This window comes from Peromyscus californicus, unplaced genomic scaffold, assembly GCF_007827085.1.
Source record: "Peromyscus californicus insignis strain IS unplaced genomic scaffold, ASM782708v3 Scaffold_8__1_contigs__length_139910024, whole genome shotgun sequence".
Taxonomy (NCBI): Eukaryota; Metazoa; Chordata; class Mammalia; order Rodentia; family Cricetidae; genus Peromyscus; species Peromyscus californicus.
The window spans coordinates 39,257,402-39,279,752 of NW_026294606.1; the positions used below are offsets into that span (position 1 = coordinate 39,257,402).

The 22,351-nt window shown below is 44.0% G+C and overlaps 1 protein-coding gene across 4 annotated transcripts in view; it reads right to left on the reverse strand.

The window, feature by feature from the left end:
• Positions 1-1,068: 1,068 nt before the first annotated feature.
• The window catches only part of Ripor2 (RHO family interacting cell polarization regulator 2), a 97,033-nt gene continuing 75,750 nt past the window's right edge, over positions 1,069-22,351 (reverse strand). For all 4 annotated transcript variants that reach the window (XM_052727279.1, XM_052727278.1, XM_052727276.1 and 1 more), the window contains 7 exons: positions 22,175-22,310; positions 19,982-20,143; positions 17,571-17,720; positions 14,254-14,456; positions 10,870-10,953; positions 9,349-9,439; positions 1,069-3,022 (listed from right to left, as the gene is read on the reverse strand). In XM_052727279.1, coding sequence (XP_052583239.1) covers positions 2,922-3,022; positions 9,349-9,439; positions 10,870-10,953; positions 14,254-14,456; positions 17,571-17,720; positions 19,982-20,143; positions 22,175-22,310 — 927 coding nt within the window. In that variant the 3' untranslated portion in view covers positions 1,069-2,921. The remainder of the gene's footprint in view (positions 3,023-9,348; positions 9,440-10,869; positions 10,954-14,253; positions 14,457-17,570; positions 17,721-19,981; positions 20,144-22,174; positions 22,311-22,351) is intronic.

The following is a 22,351-nucleotide window of genomic DNA, read 5'->3' on the forward strand; positions in this document are numbered from 1 at the left end:
AACATTGGGAATATTTTTTGTTTGTTTGTTTGTTTTGGTACAGGGTCTCACTGTGTATCCCTGACTCGCCTCAAACCCATAGAAATTCACCTGACTTAGCCTCCCAAGTTCTGGCTTCTAGCTTAGACATGAATACACACCCCAGATTCAGACAGACCCTTAAACTAATAGATGGAGAATGACAGAGGACATCTGACTTATCCTGACTTCCATGTGCGCACAAGTGCAAAGCTCAACACACACACACACACACACACACACACACACACACACACACACATACACACACAAATAAATGAATAAATCTTTTTAAAAACTGGGAGAAGAAACTCCAAATATATACAGTGAACTTGTACTTAGTACAGCTAAGAGGGCCGAACAATGCAAAGTGAGCAAAGCCCTGGCTAGGACATTTGTAAGTTAAGACCTCGATACTTACGGAATGGCTGGTTTCAAGAGCAGAAACAGTGTGGCTTTGGTGCAGTATCTTTATCACTCAGGAAAAGCAGGAGGTCTGCTGGTTCAGTCTGAAGATTTATTTGTTTCCTGTTTGTTTGTTTTTGTTGTTGTTTTTTGAGAAGAGTTTCTCTGTGCAGCCCAGGCACTCACTTTGTAGACCAGGCTGGCCTCGAACCCAGACATCTGCCTGCCTCTGCCTCCTGAATGCTGGGAAGATGTTTTAAACAGTGGCTTTCCTCTTGTGTACTCTAGTCTACTACTTACCTCAGGATACAGAATTCCCCTGGGATTTTCACTTCAAGATAATAAACTCAAGTGGACAGTGAGGAGTAGGGTGTTGTATAAATACTAAGCCAAGAAGGGGATGTGGAAAACAGCTAAGGACCGTGAGATGGCTCACTGAGTACAGGTCCTTGCTAGGCAAGCCTCACGAGCTGAGCTCCATTCTGGGAACCTATGTGAAGGTGGAAGGAGAGAATGAACACTACAGAGCTGTCCTCTGACCTCCACAGGAGTGCCATGGCATGCATGCCCCAACATGCCACAGTACGCACACACACATAATAATAGATAAAAAATTAGAACTATATATCGGATTCTACATTAGACTAGTAATTAAAAATAATTTTTATTTTGACTTACATGATGGAAAGAGTGATGAATACAAATACCACAAAATGAAAAGCACTTCCCCAACTAAAACTAAAACACAGAGGTGAATACAAAAGACGTGAAATTAATTATCCATGCAATAGTCAAAAAGTTTCAAATCTCAAACAAACCAAACAAAATCCCTGGAATAGCTGTGATTTGACTTTCTATAAAAGAGACATTTCAACCATTTAACAAAGATTATAGCCTATACATACTATGACTGTACAGTGTACCTTTAAAATGAGGGATATATGCATATATATAATATTTACAAATATACAAATATGTACAGCGGAACTTCACAGTTGAAAGAATATGTTGCCAGAAACCTAGCAAACAAACTTCACTTTAAAATGAAATGAACCCTTTTAAAGGCTTGCTAAAAAGTGTAACTGTGTAATATCTAATTGGTATTTGATACAAACACATCCAGAATACAGTTCAAATTGCACTCACACATACTGTTGTCCCGTCTCAGCATACCCACCCCTTCCACACTTAGTAACTGGCTGAGTCTCCACGCCGGTTCTGAGTTGCTGTTGAAACTGTGGGGTGGTTTCCATCTCTCAAGGCCAGGCGCTTCCTAGTCTCATGGCCAATTTTATAGAAGCAGGGAGCACTTTCAGTACCCCACTATTCTACCAGGTTAGGACTCATCCAAAGTCCAGGTTCCCACCTGAAAGAACATCTTTCTGAACCTACAACTTTAGGGTTTGTATTTGTCTTGGGGAAAAAAATTATTATATGGGACCAGGCCTAGTGGTGTGTGCCTAATCCCAGCTCTGGAGGCAGAGGCTGGGGAACTGTTGCAAGTTCAAGGTCAGGCTGGTCTATATATCGAGTTCCAGGCCAGTTGGGACTGCAAGAGGGAAACTATCTCAAGATAAAACAAAAACCAAACAACAGTGAAAAACCAAGAGTGCTAAAGATGGTTTTTGTTAAAGAACAAAAGCTTATAAGCTTCAAGTTTTTCATTTACTTTTAATAGCATAGGTCCAATCTTAAGCAGTATTTTTCAATTAATCTCTTAAACCATGTGGAGAGATGATATGGAATTTCTCAGGATGGAAAAATGAAACAAGTAGTAGGAACTATAAAAAATTAGGATATAAAATATAAAACTTAGGATCCCCCCCCCCCCCAGCTTCCTGCATCCCAGGTTGCCCTGGGGACTTCTTAGGTAGCTGAAGTTGACCTTGAACTTCTGATCCACTTTTTGAGCACTGAGCTTACATGAACAGCACACCCAGCCTCTGCAGAGCTGGAGATGAACCCAAGCTTCGTGCACGCTGGGCAAACACTCTTCCAAGGGAGCTCCAGCCTCAGCTCTAAAACTTAGTCTCTTACAATTGATCGTTTTGTCAGGTTCTCTAAGAACACCTTCATTTGAGGAACTTTCTTTTTGTGCTCTGTTTTTAAAGTAGAAGTAGGTAGCTAAAGGGCCACTCAACCCTGAGACCACAGCAGGGAAGCGACAAAGCATATGATACTTATCCAAACAATGCACGAAGAGTTCACGCTTACAGATGAACTTCCACACGGGTACAAAAATGGCTATTTTCAAATTCCACAGTAAAGTAAGGTGGACGTTGAAGTGCTGTTAGACCCAACTATGATGTGGTCTGGTGAGTTACACACGGCCCTGTTGTGGGGGCCAAGGAAAAGTAGATGGTACAGCGTGATTGGACTTTGAGATCCCTCTGCCGGCACCAGCAGCAAGTTCCGGGGGCCGTCTGGCCACACCACAGCACCCTCTTGATGACAGGGCCAGGTATCAGGACAGCAGTCAGGCAGTGCTGAAGTGAACTTTAAAAGGCTGTGGCAACTTCGGTTCCATGACGACCTCCGACTTTAACACAGTCTCGTGGGAATTTGTCTAACTGTTCATATGCCAGCCGCCCATCTTCTCCTGGATAGGGAGCATTAAACATGAATACCACTTAGAATTTAACTTCGTTATGCATCACACAGTTCCTGGGGATTGGACCCAGGGCCTCATGCATATTAGACCAAGCACTTTCCCACTGAACTACACCCTCAGCCTTGTCTTGCTGCCTTAGCTAGTTACTATGATAAGAAAAAGTTGTTTTGTTTTTCTTAATTGTGTTACAGATTTCTAGGCAATGCTTAGAACAACCAGGAACTTTTGAGTTAATGTTAAGAGACTAGATGAACAGCAAGGCACAAAACCAAGCCCAAGCCCTGGCCATCTGCTGCCAACTGCACATGACAGATTGGTTTTCGTTTAGTGCATTAGTGATTTCAGTAAGTCTTATCCATGACCTCAGTGTATTGAATCTCTATGTAACTTGAGAACATTCTATATTAATTTAGTTGCATTATGTCATATATATGCATCATTATACATCATATCATTATGTACATCTACATGACTAATGGTAAAAGTTAATTTTTAGCCGGGCAGTGGTAGCGCACGCCTTTAATCCCAGCATTCAAGAGGCAGAGGCAGGCGGATCTCTGTGAGTTCGAGGCCAGCCTGGGCTACAGAGTGAGTTCTAGGACAGGCTCCAAAGCTACACAGAGAAACCCTGTCTTGAAAAACAAACAAACAAAACAAAACAAAAAAAACCCCCCAAAACAAAACAAAACAAAAGTTAATTTTTAAAAGTTAGGCTTTCAAGTTTTAGCTAAAAGTTAGTCTTTACTCTTGTGGTAGTTTGTGTTGCAGGAAAATGTAATGGAATCCAGCTATTATCACAAAAGCTACCACTTGGAAAGGTCTTTTCTGAAGGTCAAGCCGTGGCTTAAGGAGCCTGGGTGATATTTTAGCTTTTGTATATCTATTAGCCAATTCCTGCAATGATTTTCTTGTATGCTATATATGCTTCCAAGAACTCTTAACAGTATATTTTATTTGAAATACCTATCAAGCATCCAAGGCCAAATGATCTCCTGAATTAAGGTAAATTAAGCTCAGACCCTCCTTTCTTATACAGCCTTAGTGGTATTTATACTAACATAGACTCCTAACATTTACCTAACCACCTCTAGGAATGTAGTTTGAGCACATAAATTCCCTTTTTTTGATATATTAACTGATTTTAGCTCTTAGTTGACCTCCTCCTTTACCACGCCCCTTTTGGGTTGTAAAAGAAAGCCTGCCAGGCACTGCCTAAGGGAAACTCTTGTCTGCCTTTATGACCCTGTAAGAATTCAAGCCTGGTGACCTTGCTTTGGCTAGAGCACTGCTATTGCATGGGTATATAACTGTAAACCTCAGAGCTGAGGAGGATTTTGACTGGAGAACTAGATGGAGAACTAGAAGAATGAGATGGAAGATGAGGAAGAGCCAGATGGGGAAGAACGAGATGAGAAAGACCAAGATGGGGCAGAACTAAGATGAGAGAATTAAGGTAGAACTTAGAGGGGACAGCAGATAAATGTGGAGAGAAATCAGGCAAGAAAGGAGCTAGGCATGAGAACAGAACTGAAGCTGTGTAGATAGAATTTTATCCTAGAGGAATAAAGTAGACAGATGAAAGAGCTCAGTGTTCTTAGATTCTTTTCCCCAAAAATCATTCACACCATTTGTAGCTTCTCTTCTGGGCCCCTGGGAAGAAGATTATTAAGGCTGGACCATAATAATTTCTGATAAGTTTGAGTGTAATTGGCCCCATAAGCTCACAGGGAACGGCACTACTAGGTGTGGCTTTGTTGGAGTAGATGTGGTATTGTTGGAGGAAGTGTGTCAGTGTGGAGGTGGGCTTTGAGGTCGCATATATGCTCAAGCCATGCCCAGTGTCTCAGTTCACTTCCTGTTGCCTTTGGACCAAGATGTAGAACTCTCAGCTCCTTCTCCAGCACCATGTCTCACCACACTCCCAGCTGCCGCGCCCCCTGCCATGATGATAATGAACTAAACCTCTGAAACTATAAACCGTCACCTCAGTTAAATGTTTTCCTTTATAAGAGTTGCCACGATCATGGTGTCTCTTGACAGCAATTGAAACCCTAACTAAGACAGTCCCCTAAACACACAGTGCTCCTCCAGGCAATGGCTCATTCAGTCTTGTTTATAGCCACATCTTTTATTTACTTATTATGCAAGTGGGTGCTCGTGCAGCACCACATGCGTGTGGAGGTCAGAGACAACATCCTGGAGTCAGGTCTCTTCTTCCACTCGGAGACAAGATCCCTCTTGTGTCTGCTGCACTACATACTCCACACTAGCTGGTCCTTGAGCTTCTGAGTGAGTCTCTTGCATCCACCTCCCATCTATCTCACTGTAGGGATGCTGTGATTACAGATGTGTGTGCCTCTATCTTTTTAAATGGGTTCTGAGGACTAAACTCATGTTGTCAGACGTGTGCAGCTAGCATTTTCCTACTGAGCCATCCCTCAGGCCCTCACAGCAACATCTTACATAGCTAACATTTTGAAAATAAAATTTGTTACTGTTTAAAAAACTGATTAAAGTATAGGGATATGAGGGCTGGGGATGAGCCAGAGATAATGTTCGTATTACAGAATGAGTCAAAAGACTGCCTTGGCTATGTTGAGAGGCTGTCATAAGAAAATAAATAAAGGGCAGGTGTGGCAGTGTAGGCCTGTAAGCCTACCTACACAAGAACCTGAGGCAGGAGGATCACTACCAGTTCAAGCAAAACCTGGACAACTTAGTGAAATCCTGTCTCAGAATAAAATGTTTTAAAGGGAGATGTTTTATCTAGCCCAGTTGTAGGGTACTTGCCTAGCAAGCAGGAGACCGTGGTTCAATCCCTAATTCTCTTAAAAAAAAAAAAAAAAAAAAAAAAAAAAAAAAAAAAAAAAAAAAAAAAAAAGTTGGCATAGCCCAGTATCTTAGAACAATAAATATTCAATGTTTTCTTGGATGAAAGGAGAAAATGAAGCATAGAGACAGACAGGATGCAGCTTTCTTAGTGAGACAAAGTGTGACTTGATCAGCTGTGCACTAGAACTCCGTGTGAAGGACAGAGGTTAACAAAACATTGGGAATATACAAATACGAGTGGTTTCGGAGAAGGACAGATCCTCTAAATAGAGCGGAAGTTCTCTGTGAATGCCATCCAGCTCAGAGTAAGCATCCGTAATCCAAAAATCCAAATCCAAAATGCTTCAGTGTCCAAATCTGTGAGCACTGTTGTTAGGACTCCACAAGTGGGAGCCCTTGGACATGATGGGTTGTAGTCATATGTATGTGAATTTAAAATGTTACATAAACTTGCCTTTAAGATAGGCATAACAAGCCGGGCGGTGGTGGCGCACGCCTTTAATCCCAGCACTCGGGAGGCAGAGCCAGGCGGATCTTTGTGAGTTCGAGGCCAGCCTGGTCTACAGAGCGAGATCCAGGAAAGGCGCAAAGCTACACAGAGAAACCCTGTCTCGAAAAAAAAAAAAAAAAAAAAAAAAAAAAAAAAAAAAAAAGATAGGCATAACAATGTATATATAACGCACAGTTTTCATCTTTAAACTTGCACTTCGCTCCTAAGATATCTCACGTATATGCAAATATCCCAAATTAAAAATAAAAGGCAACAAATCTGAAACATTCTTGGTCAAAATCATTTGGGATGAGGGACGTTCAGCGCTCATTGTTAGAGTGACGGCAACCCGAGCTGGCCCTCAGGACATCTTGCTTATACCTAGCTGCCGGTGAGCTTGGCTCTCGAGTGTCAGTTGTCTGCTAGCCTTGAGATACAGGCAGAGCTTTGGAGGACAAACGTCTGGATTTGGGGAGTCATAGGCCCCACTGGCTCGTCTGGCATAGGCAAGGTAAAGATGTTGGCCATCAAGCTTGGTGACTTGAGTTCAATCCCTTTGACTTATATACTGGAAAGACCTTCACATAGGTGTCCTGACAGGATGTCCCCAACACATACACACTCTCACATACAAAATAAATTTACAAATCAATGTTAAAAGAGAGGGTCTCTAGACAGCAAAGGTTACAAGGTTGAAGGGAGTGCACACCAGTTGGTGAGGAGCTGTTGCTTGGTGCTCTCAGTGCTCATCATGACTCGAGCCCTTTGCCACAGGGTGTCTTACCTACTGCCATTGGGAATACTGGAACACCTTATGAATTTAGGCTCGTGCGTGAGCACAGTGCACCACGATTTGTGCATCAGGGTCAAGGAAGAGTGACAACACTGAGTTCGGGGGTGGGGCCTTCCAACTCTACTGCATATTATAACCCCCCAGAAGGCCCTAAAATCCTAGTGCGGGGCAACCTGAAGACCTCGGGGAGCAGCCTCAGGGAGCAGAGGCGCAGTGGAGACTTGGGCGCGCAGTAAGTGGAGAAGCCTGAACCCTGCCGGTGAGGCCTGGGTGGTGTGAGCAGCCTGGAAAGGCTGGTGGGGAAGCAGATGTGGGGATCACCCTTGGAGATGTAACAGGGAGGGCAGTTGAGGGAGTCTTGGGGCACAGGCCACGGGATACCCCTCCTCGGTTTACCACGGAAAGAGAGACGCTGGCTGCGCTTTCCAAACATCTGGCTATTGTTTATTGTTTTAAACCTTCATTGTTATTTCAGAACCTTGAGGGATAAAAGACTTTAAGCCACTAATACCCTGGGTACGTTTTTAGGGAATTAAATAATTTCTATATCTAAAACAGCCATACAGAATAACTATTTTATCCTTTAAGCAAATACAGGCTAAGCTTCCTCTCAAATAATGGTGTATTCAACAGCAGCGCCAATTCTTATTAATCCCATACCTGTAAGAAAGGTCTCAAAATAAATGGGATTTTCATGGTGGTTATAATAACCATGAGTCTTCTTTACATGATTAAGATGTATTGTCAAACCGGTGGCTTTTTTCCTGGAGACATTGGCAGGATTAGGCTTAAAGACTTTTAGAGGAGCACTTTTAGACTTTAGAGTATGTGACCACAGTAAAGTTTTCTATAGCTCTCTCTCCCTTTCTCTCTCTTTCTCCCTCCCTCTTCCTCGTCCTCTCTGTGTGTATATGTGTAGATAGGGACTTTGTAACCTACACTGGCTTGGGACTCAATGTGAGGGACTTTGTAGCCTACACTGGCTTGGGACTCAATGTGTAGTCCAGGCTAGCCCCAAACTTGTGGCAAGCCTCCTGCCTAAACCTCTGAAGTGCTTGGATCACAGGTGTGAGCTAGCAGTAACAATTGTCCATTTTGTGCGGTGTTGGGAAAGGTTTTCTTGTCGGCTGCGGATGGTGGGTGGCTCAGTTGGCAGAGTACTGGCCTAACACGCACAAAATCCTGGATTTGATCATTAGCACCAAATAAATCAGAGGTTGTGTCACAGACCTGTAATGCTGGCTCTTGGGAGTTGAGGCAGGAGGATCAGGAGTTCAAGGTCATTTTTAGGGTACATAGTGAGTTCAAGGCTAATCTGGGACATGTGAGACCTTGCCTTAAAAAAAGGAGAAAGAGGGCTGGAGAGATAGCTCAGAGGTTAAGAGCACTGCTTGCTCTTCCTAAAGGTCCTGAGTTCAATTCCCAGCAGCCACATGGTGGCTTACAACCATCTGTGGTGAGATCTGGTGCCCTCTTCTGGCCTGCAGGGATGCATGCAGACAGAACACTGTATACATAATAAATAAATCTTTAAAAAAAAAAAAGGAGAAAGAAAAAACAATCGTTGTCATTCTCATCCTCCCAAGTCTACCCAAAAGGAACCAAAAGGGAACAAACCTTCACAAAGTGAAGGCGGGGAGCTTGCCTGGCATTCCAGAATGAAATAATGCCAGGTAAGACTAGGACAGCCGGGTAATCATAGGTCACCGTGAGGCTGAGGCGACTGGGGTTCACAGCATTCACTGGAGAGGTCGGGGACATTGACTTTGGTGTGCCATCCTCACACCGGTAGCCAGGATTTCTAGAGTTCCTATCTGGCTTCTGTGTTCCAGGTTCTACCATTTTTGCTTTTATGGGACAGTCTCACTGTGTAGCCTAAGCTGTCCTTGAACTTGAGGAGATTCTCCTGCCTCAGCCTCTTCAGTGCTGGGAGTACAGGTATGAGCCAACACTCTCAAATCATAGTCTTCATTCTGAATAGGGCATAGACTGATGATGAAGCCTTGAGATAGCAAGGGAGAAAAACCCTGGTTCTTGTGCAGAGAGAACAAGGGACGGGGCAGGATCTGGACACAGTTGATCTCTCCTATGTCAGGAGCAGTGGGTGCAGGGCCAAGGGGAAGTGGACGGAGCAGGGACAAGACACTTCCTTCCAGTTCCCAAGAGACTATCCGGAGTAGCAAACACAGACAAACTCACCAAGAGACAGGAGGGTTTCCGAGGCCACGGTTCTGATTTCTTCAGTGTCAGACTGACACAGTGTCACTAGCATTTTAATGCTTTCTGTGGCCTGCCAGGGAAAATAGATTAGTGCCTGACCCTTAGACGCAGTCTTCCAGGAGACTAAACGGCGAATTCTTGAAGCTGTAGCCCACTGATTCCAAAATGACCCTCATTTTAGAACTCTCGTGCTTGTATTGAAACCACGTGTTGTGTGGAATTCTTTTCATGAGTTGGGGGTGGTTTGGAAAGAGGGCTTCTGTTCCCAGAAGGGATTGGGTCTTCTGGGAGAAAAGGAATAGAGCAGCGGCACGGTCTTCTCAGCTGGGGATATGCCTGGGTTAGAACAAGCCCGGTATTGCCCACATAGACTGTTGCTGTACCCTATGTGTCTATCTGTGGGAAGTCTGGAGCAGAGACACTCAGCTATGATGAGTCACAGCACGCCAGGAGAGTGCCCAAATAAATACTTAACCAATGGAACATTTTTTTGGTGGGGGTTGGGTCACTTGAAGGTAATTTTCTGACCATGTAACAAGGAAGGCAAAATTTCCCACGGCTGTTTTCCTTCACAGATCATTAACATTTCCTTTTATGGCATTAATCCCTTGTTTTCACGTCCCTCCAGGCCTGCTCCTTGTCCCATGTGCCCATCTAGGGTTTTAGTAAGCACTAAGGTGTGGCCCTCTCATCCCCCCCCACCCCAATGCTTTTGTGGTAAAGGCGGGTCCCACATGAAATCTAGCCTTCCATTGGAAATCTGCAGCCTTTGCATTTAGCTGTCTCCCTGCTCACCAATGCCTCCTCTAGCACATTACCATTGCTCAGCAGTCAGTTGCATCCAGCATGCAGCCTGCAGTCCACGTGTGGCTGAGGCTAACAGTATAGCCTGACACAAAATCATAGACTTAAAACAGCGTGTGATTTTTTTTTTTTTTTTTTTTTTTTGTAACTTGACTGTGAACTTTGTAGATGATGACATAATGTCATGATATCAAAGGCTGCACAGGCCTGCAAACTAATTTCAGGAGAAAGGATCTGGGAACTCAGTGGCAAACTGAGTTGAGACACTTCAGTGCAGGCTTTATTTTTTTATGCCAATTTGTACCCAGTAAACATTGGGGAAATCACCATATCATCTCTTTTGGGGGTTAAGATATTTTTCTAACATTGACTCAAAGTCACTCTGGCTCTTGTGGTCAGTGGGAAACTGCAATTATTCTCTACTTGGTGACTTTAACAAAATCCTGTGCAGTCCTTGTACAAGGAGAAAAAGGACCCTGATTATGCAGCTCCAAGGAGATAAGAGACACTGTCACAAGAAGGGCTTTGGATATGGAAGGAACCCGATATGTCCATGTGGCATGGCTTGCCTCTAAGCTTAACGGACTGAGTTGTTCTAGGGTTGACCAGAGATGGGGTCTCTGAGTCTGGACTGAGGGGCTGAGGGGCTTTGATTTTGGAAGTGTGGGACTGGAGGGCTTTGGGACTGGGCTTTACCTCCAGGCTCTTTAGTGCCAGGCAGGCTGCCTTCTGTAGCTGGAGATTGGTCTTTGTTAATGCTTCACAATAATAGAGCAAGGCCTGTAAAGGAAGAAGAGATGCTGTGAGACATTTTAAATGGTTTGTCATTCAAACAGTATGTGAGACCAGGGAACAAGGGAGGGTAATTGGGGTGGGGCAATGTTGGAGGCCATGCGAGGGGACCACAGGCAGCACTGGGACTCATGGAACATGGCTGGGCAGTTGGCAAAGCCACAGCTGAGTGAGCCTTGGAGAGGCAGAGCCCGAGGACTATGTGTCCTGAGGACTTCATGCTGTTACTGAGCATAGCTCTGATTGTTGCCCTCAGGGTCACCACATTCCTCATCATCTGTGGGTTGTATGAAAACTCTCAGGGGGTTTCTAGCCCCTCACTGGGCAGTATTACTGATACTTACAATAATAGTGATTGACTTTTTCCAAGCATTGCTGCTAGAGCAGATTAATGATTCAATCACCACCCTTAGAAAGAATTTAGACATGTAGAATTGTTAGCAAGGTTAGGTTAAGGTGTTTTTGCTAATAGCTTTGAGGTAGAAAATCTTGGGGAACAATTTAAAGTTTAGAAAGGCACATAGTTGAGTGAGGGACTTGAGCACTTGCCTAGCAACCACAAGGCCCTGGGTTCGGTCCTCAGCTCCAAAAAAAAAGAAAAAGAAAAAGAAAAAAGAAACAAGAACAATGACAGCCTGGTCTGGCTATTGCTGGCTGATAAACCTTTCTTGCTAGGCTAGGTTGGCGATCAAAGGTGATAATTAATTCCTTGTACCCATTTCTGCCCTCAGCTTCCTAATATAAAAACTGTTGATGGGTATGCACCCTGCAGATTCAAAGTAGAGCTGCCTGATTGTTTTTCATTTTTATATTTGTGGTTACTTTGAGATTTTTTTTTATAAAGTTACCTTTTGAGATAAATAAGAAAATGATTGGTCCTTTTTTTGTAACTGCAAAATACAGCTTACCAGCAAAAGAACTGGCTGAGAAAAAGGCCTTGCTTGCTTACACTCTGTTAACAAGTTGCTTGGGTATGAATGTATGTGGGTTCTTGGGACAAGTTGTTTTTCACCTTACTGTGTAATCATGTGAGGGATATGGGAAGCGTGTTGTCTTTACTTGTGTTCATTGGGATACATAAGCTGTAAGGGAAAAATAAAGACGGGGGAGAAGAAAAATACCAGGAAAGATGAAGAAGGAAAGATGTAGAAGGAAGACATCAGGCCGTAGCTAGGAGGAAGGGAGACCTCAGGAGAGACAGAAGGGAAACATCAGAAGAATCGAGTAGAACAAGCAACAGAAAGAATAATAAATCGAAGAACTAAACCCTGGCCCTCAGAAGAGTCCTCGTGCGTCTGTCTGTCTGTCTGTCCAGTGGTTCACCTGCTCTGCATCTCCTCTTCAGTGTCTCTGGCCTGCTGAAGGCTTGCCGTTCATCAGCAACCTAGGTGAGATTCTGACATGTTGGAGGGGTGTGTGTGTGTGTGTGTGTGTGTGTGTGTGTGTGTGTGTGTGTGTGTGGTGTTTCTCTTTTTTGCCAGCCCCAGAGAGTTTTGCCCCCATTGCTGTCCCCAGAGAATTAAGTTTTACTCCCTCAGTTAAAAAAGTCAAGTTGAGTGATTAGTTCTCTGACTCCGTGGATCCCCCTCAATCCCTGAGCTGGAAAAGGCGGGACCTTGCAGCAGCAATAGGGGGACATAGAATATCTTCTCTCCTATGTGATATATAAATTTTAAAAATCCCCTTTTCTTTTGTTTTACGTGCATGGGTACTTTCCCTGTATGTCTGTGCATAATGTACACGCACAGACAGGAAGACTGAGGCAAATTTGAGGCCAACCTGGTCTGCATGATGAGTTTCAAGCCAGCATGGTCTGCATCAAAAGTTCCAAACTAGGCAAGGTTATATAGTGAGAATCTGTCTCAAACATTTAGAAGTCTAGGGCTGGAGAGATGACTCAAAGGTTAAGAACATGGGTTGCTCTTCCAGGGGACCCAGGTTTGATTCCAACCACCCACATAGCAGTTCACAATTGGCTGTAACTTCAGTCCCAAGGGATCCAATGCCCCCCACCAGAGGACCAGGGAATATCATGAAAAGGGAAGCAGAAAAGAATGGAAGAGCAGGAAGACAGGGAGAAGGCTGCAAAATGCTCTCTTCAGGGCACGGCACAGCTATGGCACAGCTAATGATCTGGCAGCAGCTGGGTGCCTGTACTTAGGCCTGAACAAGACTGGACCTGCCAGGTGTGGATCAGGGCGCGGCTCGTGGGGACGCTACCTCCTGACTAATGGTTGCTGATGGATTCTGGGGGAGAGTTATTATCTTTAGCTGTTTTCTGAATGGTGCATCCACTAGCTTGCAATGGGCAGGTCCAAACCCATGGGCACATAGCCCTGGTGAAACTCAATGGATTAGAGAAGGAAACAATGTGGGAAAGAGACCTGTGGGAGGAGGTAGATATGACAGAGGTAAGAGGAGTTAAAAGAAGGTGGGGGTACATAGAATGTACTGTATGTGTGCACTAAGTTATCAAAGAACAAATTTAACAATAAAAATGAAAATATGTTACCCATTTTTGTATTCTAAAAATAATGAAAAGTACAGAAAGATATTAGTTAAAATATATATGTGTATAAATAAATATAAAAGTTACCACCTGAGATAAACTGTAGCATGGTCTTTCACAGTTTTCAGGGTAAAAAAAAAAAATCACAAAATCTCACAAGTTTATTCAAAGAGTTGATTGGTATATTCTACCAGATCGTAGACTCAGGGTTGGAAGATATGAAATAATGATTATAGGTTTTATTTTAGTGTCAGTTTTTTCCTTTGTTGGTTTTTATTTTAAAACCATACCATTTTTGCTTTAATTGACAGAATTATGTGAATTTCTGGGGCAGAGGGCAATAACTGAAGACAAGGTGTGATGCTGAGATCTGCCTCCAGTGTTCACACCTCCTCACACTCACCATTTCTATGACAATGTGTGATGCTGAGATCTGCCTCCTATGTTCACACCTCTTCACACACTCACCATTTCTATAATGAATGTGTGATGCTGAGATCTGCCTCCTGTGTTCACACCTCCTCACACACTCACCATTTCTATGGATTGGGAAACTTTGAATTCTTCCTTTGCAGTCATTTTGAAATATATTAAAAATTGATGTGATGCTAGTAACCCTAGTAACATAGTTTGGTAGCTTCATTCCAGGCCTATCTTGAATTCTCAGTAATGCTCCTGCTTCAGCCTTAAGGATGAGTGCCGGGATCAGAGCCCAGCTGTATGTTAATGGTAACTGACAGTTAAGCCTGTGGCTTGACACCCGAGGTTTAGTGTCCTACCTTTTCTCTGAAGTGCTCGTTTTTGGAGGCTGCTGCCAAGTAGAGTGTCACAGCCTCGCTGACCTCATTGTCATCTCTGGTGAGCAGCAGAGCCAGGGTCCTGAGGACTTCTTGTTGGGCAGGGAGGCTGCTGGGTGTGAAGTCGCTCATTGTCTGCAGCAGTTTCTCATCTCTCAGGGACTGCAGAGTCTGAACCATGGCAACTGGAAGGTGAGGAGCCAGAGCTCAAGTTCTGATAGTGCAGTGGCAAGTTTGTCGAGAACGCAAGCATTTCATTTATGTCTTCAGTAAAAGCATATGCATAACAGACACAAGTGTATATAAAAACTTAGTCTATGATAAGGGTGGTGTTTCAACTTAGTGAGAAAAGGTCAATAATTTCAATAATTATGATGAGCTGAGGGCAAGTTGTAGGAAAAATGTAAAGTTGAAATGGTGGCAAAAATATATAGATTTTTTTTTTAAAGATAGGATTTCATATAGCCTAGGCCAGCCTTGAACTTTCCATAAAAGATGACCTGAAACTTCTGATCCTCCTGCTTCTTATTCCCAAATGCTATGGTTATAGGCATTCATCACACAGTACCATATAGATGAACTAAACAGTCAAATGTAAAAATATACAATGAAGAAAATAAAAATAAACATTATCTGCCACCTTCTTAATATTCATAGGTAAACACTGTCTTTCAGCCAAAACTATATGCCAAAACCCTAATCTTAGGTGAAGGGTCAGGACTGGAAGGGAATGTCATTTAATTGATAGGGATCTAGAGACAATATGATGAACTATAGGATTTTGAGTTCCACTGGGACAAACTGGCTGTATTCTGTGAATATGGAATAGATTCTAACCCCTAACTAGATATCCAGCAAGGATATCTCTTTGTCTCTAAAATATAATAATGAGATTGTGTCTATTCAGTAATGGGAAATACATGGGAAACAGATGGGAAATACGTGGGAAATAGATGGGAAATACATGGGAAACATGGGAAATACGTGGGAAACAGACAGGAAAGGAAAAGCCAAAGTTCACCTCCTGTAACAGAGTCACACCTTTCCCATAGTGAATAAAGGTGAGAATAATTTAGATATTTTTGCTTTAATTTCCTGATTTCTTTGCTGAGGATGCCTGTTAGTTCCACTGCTTTATACATAAGCACACCAATAAAAATCCCCAAGGGAGTATTAAATAACAGTTAAACAAATCACAGAAAACATTTGGCAATACAAATACACAGGATACATCCAAATATAAGGGCAATATAAAACTAACAAAATTCTTTAACATAGTTGATATTAACAGCACGAGGTATATTAATTAAAAACGAGATATAATACTTTATAAGGAATAATCACACCGGGGACATTAGCTCAGAGTACAATGCTTGTCCAGTGTGGAGGATCCTGGGTTTAATCCCCCAGTACTGCAAGAACAAACAAGAACACAAACAAACAAACAAACAAACCCCAGTCTAAACAAATACAATTTTGAAATCTAAAACCTTGCATGTTCAAATGAAAAATTACAGTTAACAAGTAGGAAAAGAGATTTGAATACATATTTTCTATTTCCCAAACTTTCTGCAATACAAAAATTATCTATTTTATAATGAAAGAAAAAAAAAGACATTTAAAAATGAGGGAAGGGCCGGGGACGTAGCCCAGTTGGTAGAGCCTCACATACACAAAATGAATGGGTTCAATCTCCAACATCCTATAAACCGGGCATGGTGGCACACACCTGTAATCTTAGAACCTGGGAGGTAGAGGCAGGAGGGTCAGAAGTTCAAGATCATCCTTGGCTACATAGTAAGCTTGAGACCAGTCTGGGCTAGAGACCCTGTCTAATAACAAAAACAAAAACAAGTGACTGGAGAGGTGAATCAGCATTTACAAACACATACTACTTTTGCAGAGGATCAGAGAATTTCATTCTCAGCACCCAGGTAGAATGGCTCACAACCCTTTAAACACTAGCTTTAGCAGGGGTGGGGGTGGGTGGGGGGTGAAGTGGTGGGGTGGGTGGGAGGGTGGGGGGTCATACAATTCCCTCTTCTGGTCTCTATGGGCACTACACACAAAGCATACACTCTTTGTGCATACACTGTATGCACAAAGCCACACTTGACACATATATGCATAATTTAAGATAAAAATAAAAGTTTAAACAAAACAAACCAAAGACAACCCCCCCAAAACCAAACCAAACCAAACAAAAAAGCAAAACCAAAAACAACCACAAAATTTCCCAAAAGTTAAAGGGTATTTTTTTCCCACCGTTATTCCTCATTCCTACTGCTGAATGAGTAGGTTTTTTTCAAGGTCTATCACTAAGAGACTCAGGAATATGAACTGCCACACTAACCCCTGAGTAATTCAGATGTCTGATTAGAAAACTGATCTACCCTTGGCAAGCCAGGATCACACGTATGCCAGGAGGCTTTGCATCTGTAAGACAAGGTCTCCCTGACCTGGTCTTCTGTGCCCGACATACCACCCACAAGGCTTTCTCTAGAGCATATGTGTTCCATGCTAGACAGAAATGTCTCCTCCTTCAGGATGCCAAACAACACCCACATTGCTGCAGGATTTAATGTTCTGGAAAGAGGAGAGCTAACCTGGATCTGAGCCCGACAAGTTGCTGCTGTGTGGTGCTGGACCAGACGCTACCTGGTCCCAGAAAACACACCCTATTCCCTCCTGTCCCTTTAGCCTGGGTTGCTAAATCTCCATGGCTTTATTGAGTATAGACCTGAGAGCCAGAAACCAGTCCCTGCCTGATATTTTCTGCTTTCCCGAAGAGTGTGGTCCTCTACTCAGAGACAACATATACAATATTTGAAGTGCCCTGTGAAAGGGTTGGACCGAGCTTGCCATACCCCTCATCACCCCTTCACCTTCCTTGAATGGGCAGCCTCGTACTTTCTACCTTTTCTCATTTTCCCTTCCCACTGTCTCATGCCAGCCTTCGTTGGGAGTCCGTTTCTGTCTACTCTGAGTAAGGATTCCACCACAGAAGGCAGTATGAAATAGCATTGTAAACAGGCTGAGAAAGAAGGAGAGCAATGGGATCTCCAATCCCCTGCCAACTTCCTGTTTGGTGAACCCCTGCTGGGGACCAGTGTGCTCAGTGAGATCCTGTTCCAATACCAGGAAGTTTGCTAAAACTTAAGGTCCAGAAGTCACTGAAAAGGCAAGTCTCAGCTCAACCGTGGAGGGCGAGCATCACTAATAATCCTGACTAGCAAGACCAGAGCTGATGCCAGACCGAGACACTACCGGCGGCGACATGACAGGAGACCACATCCTACCTTGCCTGGCCAGCTGGCTCAGATAAGTCTCCAGGTCACTCACACCATGGCTGGTAAAGAAGCTGTAATACTGAAACACAGTGATGACTTCTGAGGAGGAAAGCAGAGGCTCCGAGCAGTCCAGGATTTGGGACACCAGGGTTCTAAACACTGGGAAGGAAGAGACAAAGTGGCTTAAGGAACATGGCCATTCATTCGTCCATTAGTTCACTCATCCATTCATTCATCTTTTATCAAGGTATTTCGTGATGACTGTGATAAACCACTACACTATGGAAAATGTGAATATCATTTATCATGGTACTAATATTCCTTAACCTTTTATCATGGTACTTACATTCATCTTTAACATGGTACTTGTTATTCATGCATTCACTTAAACTATTTATTATTTATTTACTTTTATGTGTATGGCTGTCTTGCCTGCATGTATGTCTGTGGACTATGTGTGTGTTCAGTGCCCAAGGAGGCTAGGAAAGGTAAATGTATCCCTTGGGATTGGAGTTACAGACAGTTGTGAGCTGTCATGTGAGTACTGGGATTGAACTGGGGTCCTCTGAAAGAGCAGCAAATGATTTTAACTGCTAAGCCATTACTCCAGCCCCTCATTCACCTTTTATTATGGTACTCACATTCATTCATTTATTTGTTCACTTTTTATCACACTTGTCATGTGACACTTACATCCATTAATTTATTCATTCATCTTTTATCGTAGTAGTATAAGGTAAAGTACTTAAAGTGAGACAATCTTCAGTGTATAGCCAGATAGCCTCCCCATTTTCCATATTCACATGATACCACTCAAATCAGGATGTGAAAGATTACCAGTATCCCTTCAGGTATTCTTGGGGTCCTTCCTTTTGGTAGCTACTCAGCCTCCCCAAAAGGTAACAAATAACCTGAATTCCATTTTCTTTTCTTTTCTTTTTTTTTTTTTTGAGGCATCATAGCCCAGGTTGATGTCCAGTTTGCCATGTATCCAAGGCTGGCCTTAGGCTCTTGATTTTCTTGCCTCCGTCTCCCAGGTGTTATAATTACAGATGTTCATCATCATGCCCAGCTTCAGAACTTGAGTTTTACCAACATAAGTGAGCTTTTCCTGTTCTTGACCTCTCATGTCAACAGTATATACAGTATGTACTTTCTATGTCTTGTCTATTTTACTCAATATAATCTCTATGAGACTCACCTGTAGAGAGACTAGGTTGCCTGTAACATATAGCCTGTAACAGCAATAGAGTCTCCGAGAAGTGCTACATGATTCTCTATGATATTATAGTATCTCCATTTTCACATGGCATTTAAGTTGGCACCAAATTCTGACTGTTGTGATCAAAGCTGTGAGTCTTGTTATGCATATCTTACACAGACAGGAGTGCTTAGAAAAACCCATTTCTCTTCATGTATTTAAGAGTAGAATTGCTGGCTCATGTTGTAGGCACAGACTAGGAGTCCATAGAAACCTCCTACTCTTCAAAAGTCATTGTACCATCCGACACTTTTGCATCGGAGGCACTTTCATGGAAAGAGCTTACTTTCAGACCTCTGTGCCTATGGGTCCCACATCTATGAACCTAAGCCACTGCAGACCAAGAACACCCAGGGAAAAGCACATCTATGCTGAACATGTAGAGACTTCGAAATGCACTCACTCCCCAAGCAATGCAACTAACAACCATTTACTTGGTGTTTGCCTAGCCAAGTGTTATAAGTCATCTGGAATATACAGTAGGAAGCGTGGAGGTCATATACAAACCCATACTGGTATAAGCAAGGGATGTAGCAAGCAAACACAGATTCAGTCATGCATGGCAGGTTCCAGCACCATTCACCCACAGACACCAAGGGACAACTGTACAAACATGAGCAGCAAAACAGACATGGAGTACTTGTGGACTGGATGTGAAATGGCTCCCTCAGGCTCAAGTGTAACTTGGCCCTCCCTCAGCTGGTGGTGCTGTTTGGGAGGCTGTGGGAGCATTGGAACCTAGGGGTTAACTGGTTGCCATGGCCTTGGGGTTATAACTCGGCCCATTTCTGCTTCCAATCTGTTACCAGCCACATGCTCCCTCCACCTGAGACCAACCTGCTTCCATTGCCATGCGTTCCCTGCCAGGATGGACTGTACCTGCTGAGATGGGACCAGAATATACCTCTCCTTTACAAGCAGCTTCTGTCTGGCGTTTTGTCACAGCAGGAGAAAAAAATAATGAATACAGTCCTTTAAAAAAAAAAGTCACCGCTGGCATCCTGCATGCTTGGCACCTTTCTGTAGTCTAGCTGACTCGCTGATCTCTTCCCTGGAGAGCATGTATTTCTTTTTCGAGGCTGGCCTTTTTGTGTGCCCCCCACTACCCAGGTTGCAGGGGAGGAGGAGGAGGAGGAAGCCTTCTCACTGCAGTCTGTACCTGGTTCTGCCAGTCCTGGATATTCTTTGTTGACAGTTTGGGCGAAGCTGGCCTCCAGCTGCTTGATCACTCTGTCGGCAGAGCTGTGGTAGACCCCGATCGGGCTGCAGCACTTGGTCCAGAAAGACAGTAAGGACAGCTTTTTGTGGAATTCTGGGATGGCTGGAAAAGAGGGATGCTGATGAACAGGTGAAGGTGGCTGCTTGGGTAGGGTGGGCAAGGTGTCCCCTGGGACATTGTAGCTTTTCTTTTGTGTTTTTTACAGACTGTATTTTTTATTTTTTAAATATTTAATTAATATAATTAATTAATTATCAAAGACTAGGTCTTGTGTAACCCAGTTTGGCCCTCAAACAAAGGATAACCTTGAACTCCCTATCTTCTGGTCTAACCCCAGGCAACTTTTCTTTCTTCCTTCTTTCTTTCATTCTTCAAGCACATGGGTGCATACCAGTGTGTGTGTGTGTGTGTGTGTGTGTGTGTGTGTGTGTGTGTGTGTGTGTTACTAGGGATTGATCCTAGGATCCCATGAATGCTCTACTACTGACTTATATCTCCAGCCATCACTTTACTATTGATTTTGAAAAATGGTCTTGCCCAGGATAGCTTTGATCTCACTCTATAACACAGGCTGGCCTTGAACTGGCCATCCTCCTGCCTCAGTTTCCTGAGTAGTTGAGATTAGATATATCACCACAGCCATGAAGACTGTAGTTTTCAGTTGGAACTACTACAAGACTCTTCGGGGATTGGCAGGTGGTGCAAAGGAAAACCTTCTACCCTGGCTAGCAAAGAGAATACAGTGAATGATCAGCTGTTTGCTCTCAAAGACAGAAGGCTGCTCTGTCTTGGGGAGAGCACACTTATCGTCTGTGACTTTATAGCAAAACCACACAGGATCAGCGGTGCAGATTTCAGGAGAAGCCCTTGGAAGGGCTGGAACACAGCAGTGTTTGCTGGAGGAGCCTTTTCCCTGCCCTGTGGCTCTCAGGCCAGAATGAGCAAACCATATAGCAGTGGATGGTGCATGCTCACAGTCACACTCCTGGGTGGCTGTGATCAGGAGGAGCCTGGGACACGAGTCGCTTGCGGCCCGAGTATCTGCCATTCTCCCACCTTTTAGACGTCTGCCAAGGTCGCCTTTTGTAGCAGGAATAGACAGTAGAGGCCGAGATCCACAGGGAGACCCTCAGGGGAGTTTTAGGCTCAGTCACAGATGACCCAGAAGTCTGTATTTCCATTTATAGCTGATGTGAAAAAGACAAGCCCTTGCCTTTATAAAAGAGCCCAGTGGTCAGATCACAAAAAGTCAAGGGCATCTTCCCCATGCCAAGTTCTGCTTTTGTAGCTGAGGAACGGCTCAATTGGTAAAGTGCTTGCCTTGAAAGCACAAGGACCCGAGTTTGAGCCCCAGGACCCACATTTAAAAAGCTGGTGACATAGTGCTGGGAACCGCAGTCCTGGGGAGGGAGAGACAGGAGGAGCTCTGCTGTTTGCTGGCCAGCTAGCCTAGGCTACTTGGTGAGCTCCAGGGCAGCGAGAGATCCCGTTTCAAAAACCAAGGTGGATGGCTCCTAAAGAATGATATATGGAGAGATGGCTCAGAGGTGAAGAGCACTGGCAGCCCTTCCAGACTTCCTGAGTTCAATTCCCAGCAACCACAGGGTGGCTCACAGCCACCTAAAATGAGATCTGGTGCCCTCTGCTGGTGTGCCGGAATGTATGCAGACAGAACACTGTGTACATGATAAATAAATAAATCTTTTTTTAAAAGGAGAGAGAGAATGATATCTGAAGTTGACCTCTGGTCTTCACACACTTTGCACGCTCCCCCAGAATTCGGCCTGAGACGCTCTCAGAGCCAGACTGCCTTGCAGGTTACGGAGTCCTTGCCGATTCTCTTCCACCTCTGGTGCAACAGCATCCACCATGGGGGTCGGATTTACCAACTCCGTGTGTGCTACTTAGAACAATCCAGATTACCTGGCCTAAAGGCCATCTTGGGCACAGAAAATGTCTGAGAAGCTCTGCCTGGAGGTGGGTGCCATTTCGGTGTGTGCGTTTCGTCTGCTTTTGACAGACAAAGCTGTGTGCCTCTGGCTTGCCTGACAAGGCTGCTCCTCTGCCTTCCAGGGAGCCGGCGCGGGTCTGGGTGCTCTGGTTCCAGGGACGGCCTGCAGGTGGCGCACTTACCTTCCACCACAGAGGTGATGTTCCCCAGGTTCTCATCGCTCACGGCAGCCAGCTTCTCCATCACGAGGACCTGCCTCGCTAGCTTCTCCAGCAGACTTCGTGCCACAAAGGGGGTTTTGCTGGAGAAGACGATTTGCTGACAAGACAAATAAAAGCCCTTTCAATGATGTCGAGGGC